The sequence below is a fragment of the Struthio camelus genome, chromosome 6 (genome assembly GCF_040807025.1).
Source record: "Struthio camelus isolate bStrCam1 chromosome 6, bStrCam1.hap1, whole genome shotgun sequence".
Taxonomy (NCBI): Eukaryota; Metazoa; Chordata; class Aves; order Struthioniformes; family Struthionidae; genus Struthio; species Struthio camelus.
Window position 1 is genome coordinate 34962076 of NC_090947.1, and position 25005 is coordinate 34987080.

Below are 25005 nucleotides of genomic sequence, written 5' to 3' on the forward strand. Positions count from 1 at the left end.
TTGTGAGGTGATTACTTGCTGTCACATGTTGTTATTATTATACTGCAGTATATATATGATCATTTACAGATGTAGCTTCAAACCGTACATCTTCTGTCTTTGCATTCCTATAAATAGAGTATACTAACGATGCAGTTTCTGGGCTTTTTTGATTAAATGCAATTGTTCAGAGAAGAATGGCTCAGTCTTATTTCACATATACTGCAATTTTTTGGAGGCCTCAGAGGCCGCTGATCACTTTAATAAAGCACATCTCTTTCCGAGAGACATTCACAGGAAACTAGACTGATGAACTGTCACTTCAGACAACGCTTAGTTTTGCACATGTGAACCTGGAAACTGAGCAGCCTTTTCTGCAGTCACCAGGAGATTGGAAGAACAGAGAAAAATCCGGTCACAGCAAACCCGATCTGCTGCTGGGGAAGCCTGTTTGCTTCGCTTTGGAAAGCATGGGTGCTCGCCGAGCTGCGTGGTCCCATGGAGAGAGGGACCCTGCAATGCTTCCCCTGTGGGCTGCGCCCCGCACATGGGGAGCTGGACCCACAGGGCGTGGAGTAGGCCCCTCTCTCACCTGCAGATGTACCCCACGTTGTGCAGAGCTGGGCCCCACGCTCTGGGGAGCTGTCACCCCATATCATGGGGAGCTGGGGGGCTGCACCATGGGGAGGTAGTGCCCCATGCCATGGGGAGCTGGGCTCCACACCATGGGGAGCTGTAGCCCCATGCCAAGGGGAGGTGTTGGCCCATATCATGGGGAGCTGGGCTCCATGCCACAGGGAGCTGTCACCCCACGCCATGGGGAGCTGGGCTCCACACCATGGGGATGTGCCGCCCCACGCCATGGGGAGCTGTCACCCCATGCCATGGGGAGCTGTGGCTCCATGCCATGCGGAGCTGTTGCCCCACACCACGGGGCGCTGTCACCCCATGCCATGGGGAGCTGTCACCTCACACTATGGGGAGCTGTCACCCCACACAATGGGGAGCTGGGCTCCATGCCATGGGGAGGTGTCGCCCCACGCCATGGGGAGCTGTCGCCCCATACCATGGGGACCTGTCATCCCATGCCATGGGGAGGTGCGGCTCCATGCCATGGGGTGCTGTCGCCCCACACCACGGGGAGCTGTCACCCCATGCCATGGGGAGCTGTCACCCCATGCCATGGGGAGCTGTGGCTCCATGCCATGGGGAACTGTCACCCCATATCATGGGGAGCTGTCACCCCATGCCATGGGGAGCTGTCACCCCACGCCATGGGGTGCTGTCACCTCATGCTATGGGGACCTGCCACCCCATGCCATAGGGAGCTGTGGCTCCATGCCATGGGGTGCTGTCACCTCACGCTATGGGGAGCTGCGGCTCTATATGCCATGAGGAGGTGTCAACCCACACCATGGGGAGCTGTAGCCCCATGCCAAGGGGAGGTGTTGGCCCATATCATGGGGAGCTGGGCTCCATGCCACAGGGAGCTGTCACCCCACACCATGGGGAGCTGGTGCCCCTCATCACGGGAAGCTGGGCCCCACGCCCAGGGGAGCAGGGCCGTGAGCTGTGCTGTGTGGATCAGGGGCCCGGACCCTGGGCAGCCCAGCCCGCCGCCGCCATCTTCCCGCGCGCGCCCCCCCCCCGCTGCGCACGCGCACGGGGCGCGCTGCGGGCGCCGCGCGCGTCATCGCCTGGCGCCGGCGGCGGCGGCGGCGGCGGTGGGAAGATGGCGGGTGGTGTGGCGGGGCTGGCGGCGGAGCTGCACGGGGCGCGGGCCCTGCGCTTCGGCGACTTCGTGCTTAAGAGCGGCCTCGCCTCCCCTGTCTACGTCGACCTGCGCGTCATCGTCTCCCACCCGCTCCTCCTCACGCAGGTGCGAGGGGCCTGCGGGGGCCTTCGGGGCCGGGGCCGGGGGGAGCCCCCGGGGGCGGCCCGGGGCGGGGGCTGGTCGGTAGGTTACGCTGGCGGTTCAGTGGCCTGAAGCAAACGGTTATTCCAGAGTTTTGGTTCGCACTTTTAGAAACACGAGTCGAGAAAGTACCCTGGGTTCAAAACGTAAATCGTGTGACAAGTGACGCAGCTAGCCAGAGAAATGTGTGTTATCTTTATCATCTCATGCAGATAGTTGGAAATTTATTACAACTTTGAGTGTGTGTGTGGGGGGGGAAATCTTTGCTTGGGCTGCTGTTTGTCATAGCAGGAGGGCACTCCACTTCTTACTTTCAGTGGGAAATGCATAATGTTTATTATAATATTTACTTCAAAGCAAAAAAGAAAACCCTAAATTTCTCAGAGGACTTCTAGGGCCTGTTTATGTGTGACAGTGCTCACATGATCTCAGGTATCAATTTCCCCCCACACTGCATATCACAGGATGAAGAAACTCTCTGTAGCTAAAGGAGAAAAAAAAGGTATAAGAGAATTCCGGGGGACTTGCACAGATTCATTCTTAGCGTTAATAGTAGTGATTTGCCAATGGCAAAACTACTGGATGCTGCTTAGAATCTTCACTTTGTGTGAAGACAGCTGCTATCAAATAACATAAAAGAAGTTTTTACATGTATTGGCATTGCTTTCATGAGTAACAGTCAATCCAGTCTAATTCTTAAAAAAATGTTTTTTTCAGGTAGCAGATCTCCTGTTTCAAACAGCAAAAGATGCTGGTCTCAAGTTCGATTCCGTATGCGGTGTTCCTTACACAGCGCTGCCCTTGGCCACGATCATCTGTTCGACACATCAGATTCCGATGCTTATACGGAGGAAGGAAGCAAAAGACTACGGTAAAAACCTTCAAATTGTGAATTTCTCTTCTTGTTGACAGTCTTGCTTGTGAAATGACTTTATATATTTGCTGTTCTTCTGTGATGTGCAGCATCTTTATTTCAGTTTAATGCTACCACTCCAATTGAAAAAAAAGTCCCTTTCCCCCTAAAACCTACTTCCTAAAGCATGTCAGCCTGATAAAACTCTCCCAGAAACAGGGACGTATAGCTCAGTTACTCTGACGTGGTGTGGACCACGACTTCGTTTTAAACCCAAACAGAACTTTGTGCATTTCTATTCCAAGAGGAATCTGTGGACAAGGTGGAACAAATGAGAAGCGATCAGTCCTCTACCGAATTAACTGTTCCTTTGATTTTGGGATGGGGAGGGGTGGAGAAGACTGACATACTAACCTACTTGAGCAGCTGGAGATTTCCTCCTGTGATGAGTGCCATTCTTCTCCTCCGTTCAAACTGAATACTTTTGGATGTTTGTCAAAACTAAATGGTACTCCTCAGGTACTCCTGTGCCAGGCATGAGAATTTTTGCTGTTGCTTCTTGTGAAAGACAAGTTAATGGCAGCAATTAGCTGCCTGGTGTGAGGTTTCCAGTATGGCACTCTGGCACGTGAGGTTTCCAGTATGGCATATATTGTAAAGCTGTATTTACACAAATTCTCCAGTCTGTCACAGTCTAATACGGCTAAGCACCACACTTGTGGCTTGCTCTTTGCCTGCTGCTCACTGCTCCCTGGGAAGATGGGCATCTTTTGTTGTTGTCCCCTGGGAGGCCATTCGTGGACTTGTGCCTATTGTTAGCTAAGGCGGAGACATTAGGGGCTCTTCCGTTTCTAACTGTTCTAACAGACGTATGAAGTATAGAGTAAAACTTGTGGAAAATAAATGTCAAACTGAAGAGCACTAATAACTTTGCTACTTTAAATACACTGTAAATGACTGGAGATAATATTTTAAGGATTTTGAGCATTGGATTCATAGCAATAAAAACTTGACTTTCTGTAGGCGCCTCATTCAAAGATTACTTAAACGTGTGCAATTAATTATCTGTCAGTTTTGTTAGTAGAACGTCATTTTGGAAATACAAAGAACTTCATCCTGTTGGAGAAGTAACAGTCTTCATGAATTTCATTACAATCATGACTGAGCTATAATTAGAACTATGAGACTTGGTATCAGCTAATAACTAAACAAATTACCTTTCCATAATGGAATGGAAATTCCACAGTGAATGTGGAATTCCTATACCATGAAGCCCAATTCCATTATTTACTACAGTGTATGCTTGTGTGCGGAACAGATCTGATCTTTAAGCTAGTGTGGCAACATGAAGATTTCTTGTGGTGCTTTAGGTTTTAGGGTTCTCTTAAACTTTCTTGATTTAGTGCAGCGTGTGCCTTTTATTTTAAAGGTACAAAGCGGCTGGTAGAAGGCACCATTAATCCAGGAGAAACCTGCTTGATCATTGAAGATGTGGTAACAAGTGGATCTAGTGTACTGGAAACTGTCGAAGTTCTTCAGAAAGAAGGAATAAAAGTCACTGATGCCATAGTGCTGTTGGACAGGGAGCAGGGTGGGAAGGCCAGGCTAGAAGAACGTGGAATTCGCCTGCACTCTGTATGCACGTTGTCCGAGATGTTAGAGATTCTCCAAGAGCAGGGAAAAGTGGCCGCTGAGATGGTTGGAAAGGTGAAGAAATTCATTCAGGAAAGCGTGTTTGAGCCAGTGACTCAAAATGGTCCTGCTCCCATGAAAAGACTATGTAAAGAACTGAGCTTCAGCGCTCGTGCTGAGCTACCTGGGATACATCCTGTCGCAGCCAGACTTCTCACGCTTATGGAAAAGAAGCAAACTAACTTGTGCCTTTCTGCTGACGTCACCAACTCCAAAGAGCTGCTGCAGTTAGCTGCTAGCCTGGGCCCCAGTATTTGTATCCTAAAGACTCATATAGATATCCTGAATGATTTTACGCAAGAGGTAATAAAGGAGTTGAGAGCACTTGCAGACCAGCATGAATTCTTGATTTTTGAAGACAGGAAATTTGCAGACATTGGAAACACAGTGAAACATCAATATGAAGGTGATTATCGTCAACCGTGATTTACTGTAACTTTGTTGCCAGGCTGTGTAACTGCAGCTCTGGAACAGGTTGCCAGGAGGGATTGTGGCATCTCCATCCTTGGAGGACACTCAAGGGGACAAGGCCTTGAGCAACCTGACCTAGCTTTGAAGTTGACCCTGCTGTGAGGGGATGACTTCCAGAGGTCCCTTCGAACCTAAATCTTTTTATGAATCTGTGATTGTGCTCAGTAAGTACTTCTGAACAGTTGTTTGCTGTGACGAATGCAGTGTTACTCTTTAAGGCAGTCTGCTACTGTATGCTGGTGTGCTTACTATAGCTTTCATTCAATATGGCATTTGCAGCTGTAGAACCTTTTTTCCGATCCATATGCTCTGTGAGATCCATATGTGGTCTTGAAAGGAAGCACCTGTAGCAGTGAATTTTTAGGTCCATATAAATGCCTCAAGGCCAAATATTCATGTGTTTATGAAAAGTAAAACTGAAAGATTATCCTTTGTGGTTAGGGAGCTATCAGGATTGTTTGATGAGACTGAACTTTTCACTGTCAAGCTTCAGTGGTAAACATGTCTTTTACAATGTGCCAGATTCAGCGTGCTGCTTGTTTTGCTTACTTAACTCATGTTTGCCTTTTAATTTAGCCCAGATCTTCCTGTGTTTTTTCTCAGGTGGTATATTCAAAATAGCATCCTGGTCAGATGTAGTTAATGCTCATGTGGTTCCAGGCTCTGGAGTTGTGAAAGGTCTGAAGGAAGCAGGTCTTCCTTTACAGCGAGGCTGTCTTCTGATTGCTGAGATGAGTTCCCGAGGGTCGCTTGCCACTGGTGACTACACAAAAGCTGCAGTAAGTGGAGAGTTTTATTTGAGATTAAATCTTGTACAGTGCTCTGACAGGGGAAGTTCTGTGTGCTTCTAAAACTTGCACTTTCAGAAGTTTCTTCAGCTCTAACTATTGTAGTTTTTCTTTGTGTGGAGACTCAAGAATCTCAAAGTGTGGTGCTTAAAGGTTACAGCTGTAGGCTAATGATGTAGAAGGATTGGGGTTTACACCACGAATTCTAGTAAACAGGCTAAGTTTGCCGTTGGCCTTGTTCTTTGGCAGTAAATTGTCATTAGTGTTAAAGTTCATCCAGTGTCTTATCTATAACACAGAAACAAGCCTATTTCCGTTCCTGTCTGCAAGCACAGCGAGATCGATTAGGGATCAGTCAGTTCTGGCTCACATTGGCTAGCAAGTTCTCGCTTTACCAAAGTGTTTCATTCCTGTCTTGCACAGCTTAATGTGTAAAAGACTGGACCAGGAGCAGATTGTAGGTCAAACTTAGTTTTAGGTATGTGATTTGTAACTGTTTACTTATCATCTTTAGGTACAGATGGCTGAAGAAAACTCAGATTTTGTTTTCGGATTCATATCTGGATCGAGAGTTAGTAATAGACCAGAATTTCTTCACTTAACTCCAGGGGTACAGATGCAAGCTGGAGGTAACTTTCTCTGAAACATTTATATATAGTCTGATTGTGAGTGATGTAAACAATGTAGCCCTCAGTGAAAAGGTGACTTCTGAAGAAGACAGGGTTGTCCTTTCTCCAGCAGGAGGAGTCTGTCTGCCATTTCCCGTATATTAGCTTGCCTTTATGTTTCTGGATGTACTGATCCCTTTCCTGGGATTTCTGAAAGGGAACCAGCAGACTTAGCAGCTTCTTTGTTAGAACTGTCTGTGCCGAGGTCCGTATGCACCACAGAGTACCGTCCTTAAACATACAAAATGTGTTCGAATGGACGTTAGGTTAGATGTACAACTATTGAGGAGGAGTAGGAAAAAAAAAATGATTTGACGAATGCAGAAGTCTACCTGTTGATTTTGACATAGATTCAGTATCATAGGACTGAAAGTCTTGTATTAAATAAACAGCATCTCACTGAACCAGGTGGGGGAGACGCATCTCCCCCCAGTACTTTATTCTTACGAAAACAGAAATGAAATCACAAGCTTTTACTTGAATGTTTGGTTTTGTGCTTGTTTTAAGAAGGCTAAAGCTTATATTAGTAATCCTGATCACTGCTTCTTTGAGTAACTGTTCCATATATTGTTACCTGTAAATCATGAAGAAGAAAGGCTTCCTATGTCGAATTGTATCTATTTAAACTTCTTTTAGTTGGAGACAGTTTCTAGTTATGTCTGTGGATAAATGTTAGGGTGAGAGCTGAAACAGCATACCTGTTCTCTGTTCAAACCTCTCGTTAAAAGTTTTTAGTAGATAAAATTCTGTACAATTTAGAAAAATGGTATGTCTGTTTCAGGTGATAACCTTGGACAGAAGTACCTAAGCCCAAAAGAAGTTATTAACGAAAAAGGTTCAGACATCATTATTGTGGGACGTGGCATCTTATCTGCCTCAGACCGTCTTCAAGAAGCAGAGAAGTACAGGAAGGCAGCATGGGAGAGCTACTTATGCAGACTTGGTGTTCATGTGTCAGATTGAATTAAGGTCATTTTTTCTAGTGAATAAGCAAAGCTCATGCAGCAGTCAAGATGGAGCTGAAATCATCACGAGACTTTCTCCCAATTAAATACGTGAACACTTAGTGTTAAGTCAGTAGAAAACCATGCCCTTCTGGGGAAATCTCTTGCTGACTCGGTTATTTTTAATTGCGAGCGCACACACAGACAAAACTGTACTTGCCATGACTGTTTTGTAGTATTTGAGTAGATGAAACCAAAACTTGTTGCCAATTTTTAGCTTAATTGCTTTTCTCTGCTAAAAAATGTTGAACGAAAACACTCTGAAGGGTGCTTGCCTGACTGTTACTGCTCTTTGTTTCTTCTTTCCACCCTCACATTCCTTCTGGCTGTGGAAACAATATTTTACTGTTCTCAGTAAACTTGACCTGCAGTGTTGACCTTCTGTTCCACTATCACAGGACTACTTGGCTCTGCCATTTCCAAGGAGCAAGTATCAATCTGAATCCCGCGCTGTGAAGTTGAATAATGTGTTGTTTAATAAACACGTTTGCTACTGTTTTCCACTAGTTGAATATGTAAGTCATCTTTGTGTGCCAGTGTGAAATACTATTAATTTTCAGAACCAGGGCACTAAAAAATAAGTCATTCTGTGTGTTTGTGACTGCAGGAATTACTCATGATTCTTCTTAAAGTCTGTTCTGACAAAAGTTTTTGCAGTTCTTAGTTAATGTTCACTTAACCTACAGTGCAGCTGTTGACAGATTCAGCTAATGAGAAACAAAAATGTACTTTTTGTTGCTTGACCCTATTTTCAAATAACTGGAATACCTCCTAGAATTATTCATACTCTCTTGGATTGTGCAGAAAGGGGAAGTAGAAATGTCATGCATGATGAGTTTTGATTAAAAGGGGTGGAATCACCTTAAGTATATCCGGTATGTTTATGATGGAAATCAGCTTGAATTTTCATTGCTACCACAAGAAATGTAAAGAATACAAAGAAATGGTGATGCAGTTCTAGACTATTGTTTTTTCTGTGCTGATGCAAAGTAGTACACAAAGCTGAATCCCTTTTTAAATACATTTACCTGTTGACTAGGACCAGCTACATTCAGTGAGGTGTCTCCTGCCTTTAGTAATGGACTCCGCTCAGTCTTTCTGAAGAAGAAATTAAGCTGTTATGCTGAAGTTTGAAAGGATTTTTGTTGGTTGTCAGTTGGATTAATCTATGCAGCATATCTAAGAGAAGAGAAACAGACTTGAATTTGAGGGCTCTGCCTTATGCTTCTTGTATTTGTGACTAGCTCTGTTGGCTGTCAGACTTCAGAAACAGGACTGAAAAACCTCCTAGCTGTCTGGGCACATTGCAGGTAACGATTTTATAATCCTTTCCTATTTCATGTTCTCCAGAAGTGTTTCTTGATGAACGTCTTCTGTAGCGCTGAGAAGTTAGTATGGAGAGAATATTGGGATTTATTGTGTGTGTCTTCTTTTCCTTGGGGGTAAGTTTTGCTTCAGGAATCTTCTTATACACCATAGTTTTTACTTCCAGGGAGCTCATTCTAGGAAAGATGAAGGCTCTCTTGGGCATCTTTCCCCGCTGGAACTTGATGAATGCATTGGGCAGCTTGTGCAGCTGAACTACAGTGCTCTGAGTCACGATATTTCACATCAGCGACTAAGATGTTCCTCTCCCTCAAAATGATCAGAGGATTTGGAATTTGTTTATTGTCTCATCTTAATTATCTGATTGCCTTGAGGCCTGTAGCAAACACAAGACTTTCTCACTTAAACTGCTCTGCAGAAAACTGCTTTCTCCAGCAGAGGGAGCTGAGACTCTATTCAGAATAACTGATGCCATAGCTCTTCTACAGCTAATAGTTTCCAGTGATGATACCAATGCTAAATATGCTTAAGTTGAACATCTGCCTAGTTTTCAACAAAAAAAACACCCCTGACACCCCTAACTTAAAGCAGTAGAGTTTACCAGATAGCTGCCTGGGGTTGGGGTCCAGTAAGGTCTGTTGTTTGTGCTGTAACAGTAGCGACCCTATTACAGAGTTCTTTGAATTCAGTATTTTCCGCTAATGATGCTAAATTTCATTACGTTTGTGACTGAGATCTACACAACTAAAACCCTGAGCAGAATCTTCTGAGAGCTGATTTATCAGGCCTCTATCTGAAAAGATTGCATCTCTGGCAACTTTTTTGGAGAGGTTGATACGATCTAATATCCAGCTCCTTTTAGAAAACCTTTGCAATGCTTTCTTTTTGTTTATGAAACAAGTTCTGAGGAACAGATTCAGAAACTTGATTTCACAATTCTTCACTCTGTTCTCCAGTAAATCATACAGAGTGAGTTGTTTTCTGGTGTTTCAGTTGACACTGATGTCACAAACATCAGACAGTAAAACAAAAGCATGTCACCTCTTATGTGTACTCTTGTGTCAGAATGATTAAGGTAAACAAATGTGTGCACTTTCTTTGAGGCACCTGAAAGTGAGAAAAATTCATTTCAAATTAAGAACAAACGTTAGTTTCCTTGCTCGCCCCTGCTGCTCACATTCATAGCATGGTCCCTGCTGTCGGTCCTGTTTCTAACATGGGAACTAGGTCACAACTTACAAAACTCATTTGCATCATAATATATGAATCTGGAAAAGTCCTGCAGTTCATTCTCTGATCAAATTGGAGTCTGGCATAGAGGCATATGGCTATATTTAAATTTGCTGGTTGCCGTGTGACCTGTATTATCTGGCAACTAGCTAGCTAAATGAAATTGCTATCCTTAATCCACTCTGCAGTACCATTTGTAATGGAATGAAAGGAAATCACACTTTTTATAGTGAAATTGTGATCAAGTGTTGTCAGTGCTTGCAACAGAAAGAGGGCTGACTTGCTGCTATTTCTGCGCAAGTCCTAGTGGAGAATGCATGGAAGATCTGCACAAGCAGGAAGTATAAAGGGATTGTTTTGGAGCTCTTGTCATGCGTATGTGAAGCTCACTAGATCGGTGGGTATGTCTGTGTGGCACACAGAGTACTCTGTGTGAAGTGCTTGGGCACTTTAATCAGTTTAACTGCATAAGCCCTGTGCTCTATTCAGGCTTAAAATTCTTGCAGAAACAGTTGTCTTGATAAAGCCATCACTGAATTAAAACTTTTATCTAAGTTAAAATTTTTATCCTTATAAATGATTTGTACATCACAGCATCAACGTTGTTTTATTAGCCAGTAATTGGTAGGTTATATTAGTGTTCCTGCAGCCTTTTCTATGAAAAGTTGTCCATGCCCTAATTCCAGGAAAATAACTGAATTGCATCCTTGCAAAGCTCCTTACTGCGAGTTATCTAGCAAGCAACATAAACATTGTGTTTAGGAAACAGTTTGGACCAGAGGAATGTGAAATACCCAGGGGAAGAAGGTTTTTTTCCAGTTCTGAGTTTCAGAGATCACTGACTCAGGAACGCGTTCTGCTTTGGAAGTCTTGTACATGAACTGGAGACTAGACAGAGCTGGATGCTTTCTTTGTAATCGCTGCGTCACCTTTTGGTCCTCTGTGCCACAGTGACAAGCGCAGCCTCGTGTTCTAACTTTGCAACAAATTGAGACTCTGTTTGGTGCCTGCTGAAGCTTCAGGTTTTCCTCGAACTCTTTTGGCAGGTTTTCACAGACTGGGAACAATGACCCTGCCTATGTGCCTGGGTTGACTTTGTCCTCGTTCTTGGTTTTCCATTGCTGCATGACTTGTATCCCACTCTGAACTCTTTGGAGACAGGATGTGAAAATGCAGGGTTGCATGTGGAGGTTGGCCAAGAGGGGAAACTCGTGCACGGCTTGTAATACTGTGAAGTGCTTGCTTAGGGAAGAGTCTTCTGAACAGTGGTGGAAAGTATAACCTCAGCTCAAGTATGATTGTATGGGCCTGGTTATGTTTAGGCCGAAGAGGGACTGTCATAGTAGAGGATGAGCTAGTGCGGTCATTTTTGTTTTGTTTCTAGTGAAGAAGCAATAGTAGCTATACAAAAGATGCTTGCACAAATAAGACTATTTGGATGGGGAACTTCTGCTCTGTTGCCTGCAGCTGATTGTTTCTGCTTTGCTGAGAGGTAACGTTTTAGAGCTGAATGGAGAACTTTACGCTGCGCTGTGTCCAGAGAACACCAGCACTAACTAATGGGCAGGGAGAAAGGGATGGGATGAAATCAGAGTTGTATTGTTTTTTGTTTTTTTTTTTTTTTTTTTGTGAGCTGGCAGTGAAGATGAGGTAGAGGAACAACACTGAACTTCATGCCAACTTAAAATATGTTCAGCTATGGAGATGATGCTAGAATATATGGGCCAGGAGATGGTGCTGGGCTGCACATGTAGTTAGTTATCTTGCCATGGTCTTTCCTGCCAGGTATTTTAGTGACTCTCTCTCCTGAATACACCAGCTTCCTTGCTTTCCACACGACTGGAGAAGTGCAAGGTTAAATAGGCTGTGTGAGGCATAAAATAGTGTGAGGCATTCAGCTTCTGGAGCTTGGGTTCAGCTTTTAGCTATTAAGCACCTTCTGACTTCATCATACAGAGCAAAGAGGATGCTACAGGCTCGTGTTACAGCTAAGGGTTACAATGACTCCGCACAATTAACAAAGCAATTAATGCTGTGATTGCTATTAACTTTACTCAAGGCATGATACAGCACCCTCTTCCGCAGAACACCAACGGCACTTGAAAACGTGCTGATGAAGCGGCAGGTGAGCCCCCAGCCCCAGCAGCTCTGCAGCAGCAGCCTCCAGCTGTGCTGCGGAAACACAAAGGGCTGATGTTGCAATGGCATCCGGATTCCAATTTGGCCAGACAAGCGCTGACATTTTTCCGTCACATGTGACCTGTTGATGCTTTCTGTTATAGTTTTCATTCAGGAATGCTAGCTGTGGTCAGACTGCGTGCACTGAGAGACACAAATAAACTGACTGAAACGCACCATTCGCATGACTGAGCTTGATGCTAACATTGCCAAGCGTAAAGCCAGGTTTACTTACACAGTAAAGACTTCTTACACTCAGCATCGCTTCCTTTTTTTCCATGTTTTCATCTAAAAGAAAAAGCTAAACTCGAGGACAGGACCTATACAAATCAGAAACAGTTGATTCTCTGGGTGTTTTGTATGAAAGTTTCTGTGGTACTTCCTGGTATTAGAAATGATATAAAGGAAGCCTACAGGCTGAATCCTTCCTCTCCCCAAACATTGTAGAAGAGCCAGGTCCAGCCTAAGTACCTTATGAGCTGGTTGCAGCTCCCTCCCTCGTGCAGCCCAGGCACCCTGCAGCTACCCCATCACCCTGCCCTGCCTTTGGTGCAAGCCAGGGAGCAGGAAGCTACCACATTGCTGGAGGAGAGCAGTCTTGGGCCTCTGTACTCTGCCTGTAAAGGTCCTTTACTCCACACCTTCTGATGTTGCCCTGGTTGTGGGCACTGGCAGCAGGTTGCTCTTCACTCACGGTAGCTATCCCCATTTCCTTTTTTTGCCGGAGTTACCCTGCTCTTTCTTGGGAGTCTGCCCTGTGGGCAACCCGTCGCTCTTCTAATTGCTCGCCACATTATTACCCAGCTACATGGAAGAACAGTTTGTTTTACAATTTTTTTTTTTCACATTGCTCTTCTGGTTGAAGGCCTCTTTATCCCCTTCTGTGTAGGGTGGTGGGGGGGGGGGGGTTTAAAATTACATCTTTACATTTATATCTTTTGACCTCTTGCTGTCCTTCTCTTCATTCTTCCTACCAAAACAACCCCTTAGCAGAGAGTCAAATTTTAGCTTCCATGAGCTGCTTTTAGTGACTGTTCTTTCAGCAGTAAACTAATGTGCTGGGAAATGCCACAGCTTAAAGGTAATCTGTAAAAGAAAGAGTGGAAGAGGGGGGCACCAGCTCTGCCTTTCCTTTCTGAACACACAGGAAGAAAACAAATGGCTTTATTTTGTTTTTAAACTGCTTGGTCCCATACAACCCCTTCATATTTTCTTTGGAAAGGCAGCACTGTAGTGACACAGTTTGCTGTTTTGGGTGGCAAAGCTGGTTCCAGCCCTTTCTTCCCCCTCCCCCCTTCCTTTCCTTGCCTGGCACAGTACTGCTCTGTGCATGGCAGTGAAATGAATTGAGCTACAGCTCACCCTGTTACAAAACTACCTGGCCTCTTTATGATGATTATTTCTGAATGTTTTATATTTTTTCACTTATGAAAGCAATGAAACGTTTCTTGCTGAAACAGCGCTAGGCAAGGGGATGCTACTGAAAGCAGGATTTGCCTCATGGACGGTCACTACCTGGTGTCATGGAAGCATTATTCCTAGGTATTCAGTGCATAACAAAGAATCGTCATACGCTGCAAACTTTGACCTGCACTTCAGCATCGTGTAGGAAACATGCAGCGTGGGTTGGCTTCTGCTGAAGAGCCACCGCGCTTCTGGGAGAAGCTGTCCGGTCACTGGAGCCAGCTGGCCACAGCAGCTGCTGGAGGCAGTGCTGCCCCAGAGGAAACCTGCCCCTCTGCAGGGCTCAGACCTTCCCCTTCCTTGTGAAACTGGGAAGGGGCAGATGCCCCTGCTGTGCCCCAGCTCTTTTGGCACTGAAGCATAGCTCGTGGTGGCCTTTCCCCTATCGTGTCCAGCCTCGGTGCCTCTTGGGCAGCTATGCTCATCCAGCTGTTGTGCCAACCTCAGCATCCCTCCATACTTGACTTGAGCATTTGTGCTGCTCAAAACAACCCCTCCCTGCAGCCTGAGGCCTGCCTTACTCACTGCCAGGGCAGCTGTGCAATCCCAGGCACAGATGACCTGGGTGTAGTCCTAAAAGATGAGCAGGTGAATGGAGTACGAGCACTTAAGAGACTCCTCTTGCACTTGATTTCAAGATGTTTGTACCATCCCCCTCACCCCCACAACCACAAGTTTGGTAGTCATCCAAAAGTTCTGTAAATTCTGAATTAGAAAACCAAGCCAAGACAATATTTCACTTATTTAGTCTTTTTATAAACCAACTAATCAATTCTGATGCTGAGCGTACAGATTGCTACACTATTAAAAAGCCTTGTTCCTAGCTATTTTTAGTACAGTCTTGTGTTCCTTCAGCACTGCTGGTGATTGGGGGGGGGGGGGTCAGAAACATCTTGAAGGAGAGCTGTTTATGCTGAGCAAATAGAAGCTCCTGTTTATAGAGGCAAAAATAAATTAAAAAAAAATCCGGAAGGATGGGCCCGTGGCCATTTTCCAACGAGAAGAGCAAGTCAAAACAATGAACGCTATTTGTTTTTGCTTTTCCCTGGCAAGCTTCCTTCAGTTGACTAGTACATGATCTGCTCAGGGCAAAGAGAAAAAAAAAACAAAACAGGCAGTAGCAATTGCACTGGCTTCTCTCTCCTACCTTCTGCTGAAGTCCCGCTGCAGTGTTTGTGGGGGTTTAAAGCTGCAGCTGTCATCTGGGTAACTTCAGCCCCAGCTGCAGGGGGAAGCAGACTGGCCAGGGAGAACAGTTTGGGGTAAAAAAACGAGTGCAAAACACAGGTTGTGAAGCAACTCACAGTACGTCCACAACCCTGCGTTTCAGCCAGTTCCCTTTCCAGCCAAGAGCTCAGGGACTCTGTTTTTATAGACAGGCTCCACTTGACCCTACAGCTGTATTCCTGCAAACAACTGCCCTCCTGCAGTAACTGAGGCTGCAAGCCTACTCGCGAACACCAGGGACTCAGTCTTCAACATTTCCTCACAGTACAACTCCTGTTTCCCTTGGGTTTCCCCTCAAAATTCCCCTTCTGCTTTAAGAAAATGGGAGCAGCAGGCTGTGAGCTCTTTGTGGCGAGCCCCACCCTTGGTCAACACCACTGCCTTAAATCAACATCCTACCTTCTGCTGCTGGAGCCACCGTGGCTCCAGTTCCTATTTCTGCATTCACAGTTCCACTGATAAGACTCTGTTCATAAGTAAATAGGGCAGCATCACTCGTGCTTACGGGAACGTGGGGCTCAGCAAAGACACCATGGACTCTACTCACAGCATCATATATGCACAATAGTTTTATTTTGTTTTTATATAAAAAAAATCCTAACGAGTGCAGAATTCCTGTATCCTATTTTCTTACACAAACGCTTCCAACACCTTTTTTTTTTTTTTAAGCTAATTTCCCCCTAACAACTTGCAATGGCATGGGTTCCCCTGATTCTGGCCTAGTCACCCTTTCTAATGGGATATGTCTAAAGCTGCAATATGGCACTTGGTTCACTTAGTTGGCAGGTTTAATATATCCAGAAAGCTGGGGTATGAAGTCTCACCCTGCTCGGAGTCCATGAGCGCAGGCAGCGAGCCCACCTTCGCGTCCGTGTGTCCAGGATTATACAGCGCGCACGCTACTCAGCCGTTTCTCCTTACTGTGCAAACAACAGGCTTCTGTCACTGATCAGCCCTGTTTCAAGGTATCCTCTCCTCCGAAGAGGATTTCATCTTCAAGTCAGGAAGCAGCAACACAGTCAAGCAACTGTCCACAGCAGTCCCACGTGCTGAGGCCTGATCAGTCAACTGTACCATTATAAGACTTGCTGAGCTTGTTGAATGTGAAATCTAAGCTATGTGTGGAAATAGGCTTTCGGTAGAGAGGATTGGATGCCTTTGGAGAAATAAAAACAGACAAAAAGAACAGAGATAAGGACAAAAATTGCGTGCTGACTGAAATATGTGCAATGTCTCCCCTCTTACCCCCCACCACTGCCATCAGTTTGGAGATAACGCCGTCCGGCTTTGACTGAAACGTCCCATTCAGGCGCGGAAACAGCGTCGTGACGCCACCGGAGCTGCGGCACCAGGTCAGACCCAGTCTAGCACATCTTGCATCCTGCCTGCATACGCTAAGTGATGCTCTCAAATGCTGAGCAACCCTAGCTAAACAGGACGCCTCAGAGAACATGCTTCCCCGCAGACCTGACCGACTGACCACTTCTAACAGATGGCATACGACGAGCACCGACGTTTTCTACATGCTGTTTCCTCACAAACCTGAGGACAAAACCTGGCTCTCACAGTACAGCAGCAGTCTGAGTTTGTCCCATTCCCTCTCACCACCACCACCACCTTCCTTCAACCCTCCAGCACTGCTGGAAAACGAATTAACAAAGCCAGAAGGTCAGAAACAAGTTTGCAGACTATTTGCAGCGTGCCCTGCTGAAGACAGTGCGACACGCCTGAATCCAACCGACGCTGCAGGGAAGCGATGGGCAGTCTCTGCCCCAGCGAGGGGGCGGGTTGGGCGCACGCATCCCCCGCGCCCACCACCGTTCACCGTCGCTGCCGAGCCGCCCGCGCAGGCCGGCTCCCCCCGCGGCACTCACCATTTCGTATCTGGCTCGGGAGCGCTCGCTTTGGAACCTGGCGAACTCCCGCCTGTCGTGAATGGTGACGAGCAGCTTCCAGATCGCCAGCAGCACGATGCCGATCAGCAAGATGCTGCCCCCCACGACCAGCAAGATGGTCAGGACGTTGGGTGCTGAGCCGCACTCTGGGGAGGAGGAGGAGGAGGAGAAATAAACCAGCTCTCACACGGATGCACCTCACAGCCCTGGATCACAGCCACTGATCAAGTGACCTCAGGGCAGTGCAAGTAATAGTGACTAAAAAAAAAAAAAAAAAAAGAAAAAAAGCCCTCTCTGAAACTGAAGCAACTTTTGAAATCCAAGAGCAAATATTCCCAGCCAGATGGAGGTCAAAGGCAAAGTTCTCACTGACGTCAGTAGGACCAGGCTTTCACACAGCGCTTTGGTAAAAGAGCCTTGCCCTAGCCCCACCTGAAGCCTGTTTTTAATGCAGGGTAACTCCTCTGCAGACACAGATGGTTAAGGCCTGAATTCAGCACTTTGCCTGCAGCAAAATGTATTTCAGCTTCTGGTCCACACTGACACGGAGACGGGTGCTTACTAGACACTTTAAATAAGCATGTTAACTGTCAGCTAATCAACTGCTCTTTCAATTAAGTGTACACTGCAGCAAAAAATAAAATGCGCAGTCTCTTAAGACTTTTCCCATACCGGCCTGTTTCTCAGAGGACCAGAGCGGACTGCTAAAGCTACTTGCTGGGTGCTGGCCAGCTCATCTTGCGATACCACAAGGGCCTTTCTTTGAGAAACTGCATTGCACGTGATTAAAATGATATGCACAACACATGCTGGGAAACACAGCTGTCTTGGGCAGCCTCGGGGGAGAGGAGCAGGAACACAGCTACATTACGCTGCTTGGAGCAGAGCTAGTTCTTGGAAATACAAAAAGATCCAGAGGTGTTCCCGGGTTTTCCTAACTTCCTGACTTAAAGAACGATAGCACCAGGTGTCCTGTGCGCCCCTTTTTGCTGAGAGTGGATGTATTTAAAAAATCAGTATAAGACAAGTTTTTTGCACCTCAATAGCTGGTTTGAATTTCATTCTCCTGATCTGGCATAAAGCTCTTCAGCCATTTGGTAGCAATGCTGGAGGCTCAGATGCAAATTTCACTCTCAGTCAAAATCCTTTTTTCCTACTAAGTTGGGAGCATTTGGATCAGGGTCGCAGCATTGTAAAACACCTCATTTTTTACATCATTCAGATTCTTTTCCTCCCACGTGCCTTTCTGCCAGCCAGTCACATTCAGCGGTAGCCTGTCACCTCCTGGGAGGCAGCCTGCGCTATTAAAATGAAAACCAAAGGAGGGCCAACCTGGCTCTCTGAGGACGGTGAGGTTGGATTTCCCACTGGCGAGCTCCGAGTAGGTGAACTTCATGACGCAGTCGTTGACCGGGTAGGCGCACAGGACCGAATTCTGGTCATCTGTTTCTGGAAGGAAATGAAGAGCGTTGCTGAGCCCCCGCCTCGGCATTAGCCCCAACAGACACCAGGACACCTGGGGAAACGCGACACGGGGCAGCCATCCCGGATGCAGCCTTTCAGGCTAAAAGACCTCGGCGCGCGACGTCACGCTTGGCCGTTTGCTGCTCAGCTGTTGTCTTTGCGCGGAACGAAAAGCCCGGCCCCGTCCAAAGGCCCGGCCTTAGAGCTGGCCGTGTTTTCTGGAGCTCTGTAACTCTGGGGACTGTGAATTCCTTTAAATATGAGGGGCTTCCTGTTGTACATATGGTGCACATTACGGCCCAGTTCCAATGGCTGGAAGAGACGGAGCCATTAGCACAACATGGGGGAAGGGGGAAAGCAAGGGAGGGGGGAGGAGGGAAAAACATAAAGCCCGCCACCATGGTGCCTTAGCTTTGCATGTACACCTGATGCCTCTCCAGGAATACTTGTCGGAGAACAAGCCTGGATGGATTTAGTTACTTTTAGAGGGAAAAAAACCCCAGGAATTAACACAAGTGCCCAAGAGGAGCTTTGAAGCACTCTCTGCAAGCTGAGCCATGCTTTCCACAGATGCCAGGGAATGGAGGAATATGGACCAAAAAGAGACCTCGGAAATTTAGCACAGTGAGATCAAGATTTGTGTGACAATCTGCCTTCTCACCAGAACTGCCGCAACGAGCGAGGGCAGGCCAGAGCTGAAGGGCTGCGACCGTGCAGAACCGCCACCCCTGCGCGCTAAGGCCACCCTGCGCTAAGGCCACGGCCGAGGCGGTCGCTGGAGTGCCCGGAGCCCCGGCTCGCCTGCCCTGCGGCCACTGCCAGCTGCCTCCCCGCTGCAGGAAGCAGCGCTGAGCAAAAAAAACCTCAGGTTTTGCTGGCCGTGCTGAGGTGGGTAATTGGTCCTCTAGACCGATCACCAGCGATGCCTGAAGTAAGCGTTTTAGTAGCCCCTTTCTAAGCTCAGACGCTCCTACAGTGCTGAGCATACAGGGATGCTGAGGCAGGCAAAGACTGCACAGTCTTTACAGTACAAATAAAAATAGAGAGTAGTGTCCAGACTTGCTTTTCAAGACAACTTTGCACTTAACGGAAGATGCAGGGCAAAGAGAAGCGATCTCATACACGTATACACGTTTCCGTCACACAAGTCTACTCTGGAAATAGACGCCACTTTCTTCTTAATATGCTAAACTGCTTAAGGTTTCAAAGCTGAAGAAAAGCGATGGGCACTGATTCGTTCTCTGAGGAGAGCCGTGAATGTAACACAAGCAGGGATATTATCAGAAACGCAGTCCATCTCCGCTTGCATTCCAGCTGAGCTGAATTGCTTCAGCTCCGGAAATAGCTACGAAGTTTATTTTTAAAGGATAAGATAGAAGAGGAAAAAGGGGGAGAGGGAGGGGAGGAAATAGGAGGAAGGGAGGAGTTAGTGGAAGGAGAGGATGTGGAGATGGGGGAGTTGCAAGAAAGGAGAATATTTGATTTCTGTAGAAATATGGGTGCTGTTTGCTTGGCTGATTTTTTAACACTATCTTAGCATCAAGCAGATGCTGTTGCTGCTCTGATCACTAAAAGGTGCTTCTGTAGAAATGCTGTCTCACAGAAGTCACCAAGAACTTTCAGTAAAGTGGTAATTTGAGGTTTGCTGATAGAGCTATAACTTCAGTGATGATTTCAGCAAAGTTGCTTCCTTACACTGACACAGCACCAGGGCACTCTCACGGTGAAGGGAGAAGGGAAGAAACAGATGGGGCAGCATCTTGAAGCCACGCCAAGCAGTTCTGCAAGAGCACATCTCTTTACGGCCTGGGTTTGTGGGCTGGGATTTTCAAATAAGAATAAGAGATTTGGGCACACAGGTCCTATTGGCTGACAAAGAAGTGACCTTGGTTTAGGCACCTGGAAAAACACTTCCCACAGCTTTCCTTGCCAGCAGTATCTGCGCATGTCCATCATGTTGAAAAATGATTGCATTAATCACCACTGCTATTTCAGCCCCTTATCTCTCTCCCTTCTGTTTGTCCTTCCTCTCAATGTCTTTGTCCTGCTTCCATTTGGAAGATGAATACCCTCCACTTCAACAGCGCTGAGCCCAGCTGCCAAGGCACCTCTGACAAGGGACTCCTGGTGTAGACAAACCTCAGCTGTTTCTACCCCGTGCTCGTAAAACCTGCTCTGTCTGCACCAGTGGTATGGAGAACTGCTGGAGGCTGGAGAACTGCTGAGGGCTCTTGCAAAGCAAAGTACTAATTTGATTAAAGCAGACGAAACTGCCGTGTTTCTTGCCCAGCACTCTCCTGTACTTTTCAGCAGTGAATCTTAGTTCCTCCAAGCCCAACTACTTTCAATCCCATACTTTCACCATTATTCTGCTAATACATATGGTGATTAAAGGCTCAATAGTAATGATTTCCGTTTGCTAGGTTTCAGAGATCACACATCCCCAGAGAGAGGAGTGATGGATCCACTGAGCTTTCAGGCCCTGTGAAATACGTGCTCTGGGCAGGCTCAGGCCAGCACTGGACTTGTCACGCTCCTTTCATGTTAAAGGGCACTCTCTGGAGCCAGTAAGACTGGAAATTTAATATTGCAAAAGTGAAGGAGATCCTGCAGAATATAATGCACGTCATACAAACCTCCCAAAAGGCATAGCTCTGGCTCACGAGCCCAACATCGGATGCCTCTGCTTCATAAAGCTCTGAAGGACTGGCTGCTCCATACCCAGAGTGAAAACAGAGCCTGGGAACTTCCAGGGTATGTTCCTTGCAGCATGATACCTAAAAGGGTCCCGTCATCCACTGCTGGATGGACACAGACCTAAGTCTCCTGGCTACAGGTGGCAAATATCAGTGTTCTACCTTTCAGCAGGAATTTTTAACACGTTACATAATATAAAAGTGCTTTGGCTGAGTCTGCCTGTGAAGAAGCCTGCAGTCCCTGAGCACTTTCGCTAGGAATATTTGTTTTAGTGCTGTCTTTAGCAGCCCAGATCGTCAAGATGCTGAGTGCTCTGAGCCTCCAAGAGCTCAGCACTTCCCAGAACCTGACTGCAGTGGTTCAAAAGAAGAATAAGTGTAATTAATTTCCCCAAAAGTCTTAAACCAGAAATTTGGCTGTGTTTTTCTCTGAAAGCAATGGAGGAGCTGGCAAAGCACAGGCCAGCCTAACCTCCCAGGGTGCAGTCAGCACAAAGCTGGCTTTGCCATGGTGCAATACCCAGGCGTGAGCGTTGAGCTCTAATTCCCAGTATTTGCTGGCTTCTAACACACATAGGCCAGTCCAGTCATCAGAAAGGAGTGTCCTGTGGTTTGGCAGTATATAAAATGGTCTTTTAACCTCCTGCAGTGAGCTGATACAGGTTCACTCCTTGGCAAACTGCAGGAGGGTGGAAAGAACAAGAGTGACCTCCCTCCACGGGAAAAGGTAGGAAACCCCACCGGTCATGTAATTTAAAAGTTAGATATGGTATATGAGAAGAGTCAATGGGAAAAACATCACCTGCAGGCAGCCTGGGAGGAAGGGAGAGAGAGGACATGCAATGTATAGCTCCCCTGCCTCTATGAACTATGCGAAAAAGGGAGGAAAAAATGTCAAACGTGGACGATTACAAATGACAATTCATCCTTGCTTGATCCAAAACCACCCACCTCTCTATCCCTCCCTGCAAGGTGGATTGCCAAGGCTGGGGGCAGGACTGGGATTAGAGCTGTCACAGTTTGGTCCCCTCTACTCCTTCAAAGAGCGTGCAGGAACTCCCCGAATGAAGCTTGGGAGGGAGGAGGAGAAAGAGAAGTTGTCCGCTGGGGCAGGCACGTGTGGGGGTGACCTCTAGAAGAGGACACAACAGGCAGGTGAGGAGCTTGCTGAGGATGATTTTTAACAGCCAGCGCCAAACTAATTATCTCCAAAACAGTTTTGCTTTCTCTTACAAGCTCTCTTCTTCCAAGAAGCCTAGATGCATTCTCAGAAAGTTTGCAGAGCATGTTTTTATGGGGATATTTTGCTTTTTCATATTCTCTCATGGTTTGTCTAATCTTTCCTTTCATCTGCTCTCATCCCATTCTCTTTGCTCCTTGCACAGGCAACCATCCCGGTGCAAGGGCACAACGTGTCGCCACTGGGTTAAGAAGCGCGGACTGGGATGTTCAGTGAGGCAGGTAAGCAAATCTTGGAACTGGGCCTAGGCATCGTCCATGTGGCTGCAGTGCTGCAAAGAATGAAGGCCATTGCTTAGAAGCCTCCAAATAACTTCTTTAAACACAGCATGATCTAGCCAGCTGCGTCATTTTTCTCTTGCTTGGGAAGGTGTGCTGGAAGCTGCAATAAGGATTTAGGTTATAACTGGGGTCTAGCCTGGTTTCAGAGCCTCAGCTTGCTTAAATGGAGATATGTTGGTTTGTGCCAGCTGAAGAATCTGGCCCATCTTTCCTCAGTTATAGTATCCATATTTCAGCCATGCAGGCAAACAAAAATCTTAGTAATATGATGTCTCTTAGGGAAAGTCCTTTTAGAAGTTGAGAATTTTTTCAGTACAGAGATTCCTCCGATTTTTAAGCTCCTCAAAGCAGTGGTTTTGATAATCTATAGAGGGAATTGTTGGCATGTTATATATGCAAACGTTATTGAGGTCACTTCCCTCAAACCAGCCCGGTCTGTGAGGAGCACTAAGGGGTGTTACTTAACCACAGCAGTTTCCTCCTCAATAGAGAGTTGCAAGGATCTCCAAGTCATCACCGTGGAAGCCAATTTCATACTGCCCTCCTCTTTATAAACTTCATTATATCCATCTCTCAAACAAAGGGAAATTTGCACCTCTGGAGGAAGGTAAGAGTGCAGGCACTTACTTGGCCAACAAGGAAGTAGCGTGTAACAGGACATGAACCACTAAGGCGTTCCTTCAGAAAATTAGAGTCACAGTTGCTCTCAAGCAGAACATTAAGAGCAAATGCACATCCAGGACTTACATATGAATATCCTTACAAAAGAGGGAATAGGTTGTATTACATCTATAACAAACCAGCATGTCCAATTAGTAAGAATAATTATTCCTTCTAAATGACTTCATTAAACAAAACTGATGAGTTTCCTTCTAAAAGGGAACAAGGTCGTTGTATTACCATCATGTACCACTGCTTGGATCCAGAATTTAATATGTAATTTAAAAGCAAATTATTTTTACTTAGCATCGAAACTGCAGCTCTAACATGCAGTTAAAATGGAAATAATAACATAAAAGCAAGAGAGAATTGCTAGCATGAATATTCAAATCAGTATAGATCACAGGCTGGAGACAGGCTCACCCATTATGCTTTCTAAATACAGGGAGCTACCTGAGGCTTTCTTTAAAAACGCATCTTGATCTGGTTAGGAAGCGCTCAGTGCAGCAGTCACTGGCTACCGCCTTCTGCAGTTCTGCTGCTGCGTACTTACTGAGAACATCCACAGGTGTGATGATCTCATCCTTGCAGTGTTTTTGGCAGGTTTGGTTATCAGCCAGTCTTCCTGAGTTAAACAGCTTGCATTCAATGCAGTCCCTTCAAAAAGATACACAGAGGGAAAGATTTAGCATCCTTCAAAAACCACACAAACTCTTTAGCCTGCCACCTACACCATTTCTGAAAGGGAATCTTGATGTGTTAGTTGTGTGTTTGTTGCACTTTTGCATCACAAATGAGAGAAACATTATGGCCAACCATATCCAACTCAAGGATCCAACTCAACTTCATTTTGGGGGTGGATTCAATGAAGCTGCAGATTTGCTGGCAGGTTTTGGACTGTTTGCCCTTTGGATGTCAGGAGCTGCCTGTCAGATATTGCAAAATTCATCCTGCTTCAGATCAAGGTGGACAGCATGGAAAGCAATCGCTTTCTTCCAGTCTCGGAGTAATGTCCAGGAGACCTCCATCGCTGCAGAACAGGAGTCATCCCCCTGATCTGCAGCACAGAGCTCTCTGGGCCCAGAAATGTGCGATTCAGGGTGCGGCAGAACTTGGGTCACCTTCCTCCCCTACAGAATGGGAGAACACTGGAAACGAGATGGGACATGAACCATCATGAGGACTTGGGCAGCAATGCTTGCTGCTTTGTAGTGTCCACACGGTGCCTACAACACAGCCAAATGCAAGACGTATGCCTCTGGCAGGCCAATCCCTCAGGCAACCTCTTTTCTTCAACTCTCAGGCTGCAGGGGAGCCTAGCAAGGGCCCACACTGTGGTAGGCTTGCAGGGGGCTAACCATTCCAGTTCAATGGAGTCGGAGTAGCTGAAAAGGCTTCCAGAAACCAGAGTTTCCCTTGCTACCAGTGACAAGTCCCTCCTGAAAACCGCTATGAGTACCTTTTAGTGCTACAGACACCTGGACAGGTGGGACATTTCTCACACGTCTCTCCAAAAGCCCCAGGTTCGGTGCACTGACATTTCCCACAGATGCAGTTGCCTCTGCCGCTGCACATCTGACCGTCATTGGAAACACAGCTGTCGGTCTTGGTGGAGCAGTTGCAGTTGTCCCCGATGTAACCAGCATGGCACTTGCACTCCCCGCAGTGACATTCTCCATGGCCTGAAAGACAGAGTGGAGAGAAAGGCATCGGGCAACAGCCTGCACCAAAGGTGCTGGGCAGCAATGCAACTGCCTCTGCTCGCTATAGCACCATCGTCCTTCCGCACATGGAGTACAGCAAAATGATCTGTTGTAAGTGAGGAATAATTGTTTGCTATTAAAAAGCCCTACTCTGCCCCAACTCTGATTAGCTGGTAAGAGACTGCACGCTCCAGCCGGCATATCAGAATTTGGCTGAAATATGTTACCCTCTGATTTTCCTCTCTCCAGATGATGGTTCCCTAGTAGTCGC

The 25005-nt window shown here is 46.5% G+C and overlaps 2 protein-coding genes across 3 annotated transcripts in view; one reads left to right on the forward strand and one right to left on the reverse strand.

Moving 5' to 3' along the window:
- The first annotated feature begins 1643 nt into the window (after positions 1–1643).
- Positions 1644–7873, forward strand: UMPS (uridine monophosphate synthetase). The gene is made up of 6 exons (XM_068949106.1): positions 1644–1858; positions 2612–2765; positions 4177–4845; positions 5514–5689; positions 6213–6327; positions 7148–7873. The coding sequence occupies exons 1-6, from the start codon at positions 1712–1714 to the stop codon at positions 7327–7329; spliced, it is 1443 nt and encodes a 480-aa protein (XP_068805207.1). The 5' UTR covers positions 1644–1711; the 3' UTR covers positions 7330–7873.
- A 7473-nt stretch (positions 7874–15346) lies between these two features.
- ITGB5 (integrin subunit beta 5) overlaps positions 15347–25005 on the reverse strand; it is an 80095-nt gene continuing 70436 nt past the window's right edge. The window contains exons 11-15 of one of the 2 annotated variants that reach the window (XR_011141965.1): positions 24491–24713; positions 23585–23688; positions 18023–18139; positions 16670–16948; positions 15347–15951 (exon numbers count right to left, since the gene is read on the reverse strand). Coding sequence is in view for 1 of the 2 variants with exons in the window: in XM_068949104.1 (XP_068805205.1) it covers positions 15856–15951; positions 16670–16836; positions 18023–18139; positions 23585–23688; positions 24491–24713 (707 nt within the window). In the remaining variant the exon portion in view is untranslated. The remainder of the gene's footprint in view (positions 15952–16669; positions 16949–18022; positions 18140–23584; positions 23689–24490; positions 24714–25005) is intronic. The other variant, XM_068949104.1, reaches the window with a different exon arrangement.

What these genes read in the sequence shown, in the direction of transcription:
- UMPS (XM_068949106.1), top strand. Translation starts at nt 1,712, where the DNA reads ATGGCGGGTGGTGTGGCGGGGCTGGCGGCGGAGCTGCACGGGGCGCGG. An exon ending in ACCCGCTCCTCCTCACGCAG is followed by an intron (nt 1,859 to 2,611) that starts GTGCGAGGGGCC and finishes TGTTTTTTTCAG; the next exon opens with GTAGCAGATCTCCTGTTTCA. An exon ending in GAAGGAAGCAAAAGACTACG is followed by an intron (nt 2,766 to 4,176) that starts GTAAAAACCTTC and finishes TTTATTTTAAAG; the next exon opens with GTACAAAGCGGCTGGTAGAA.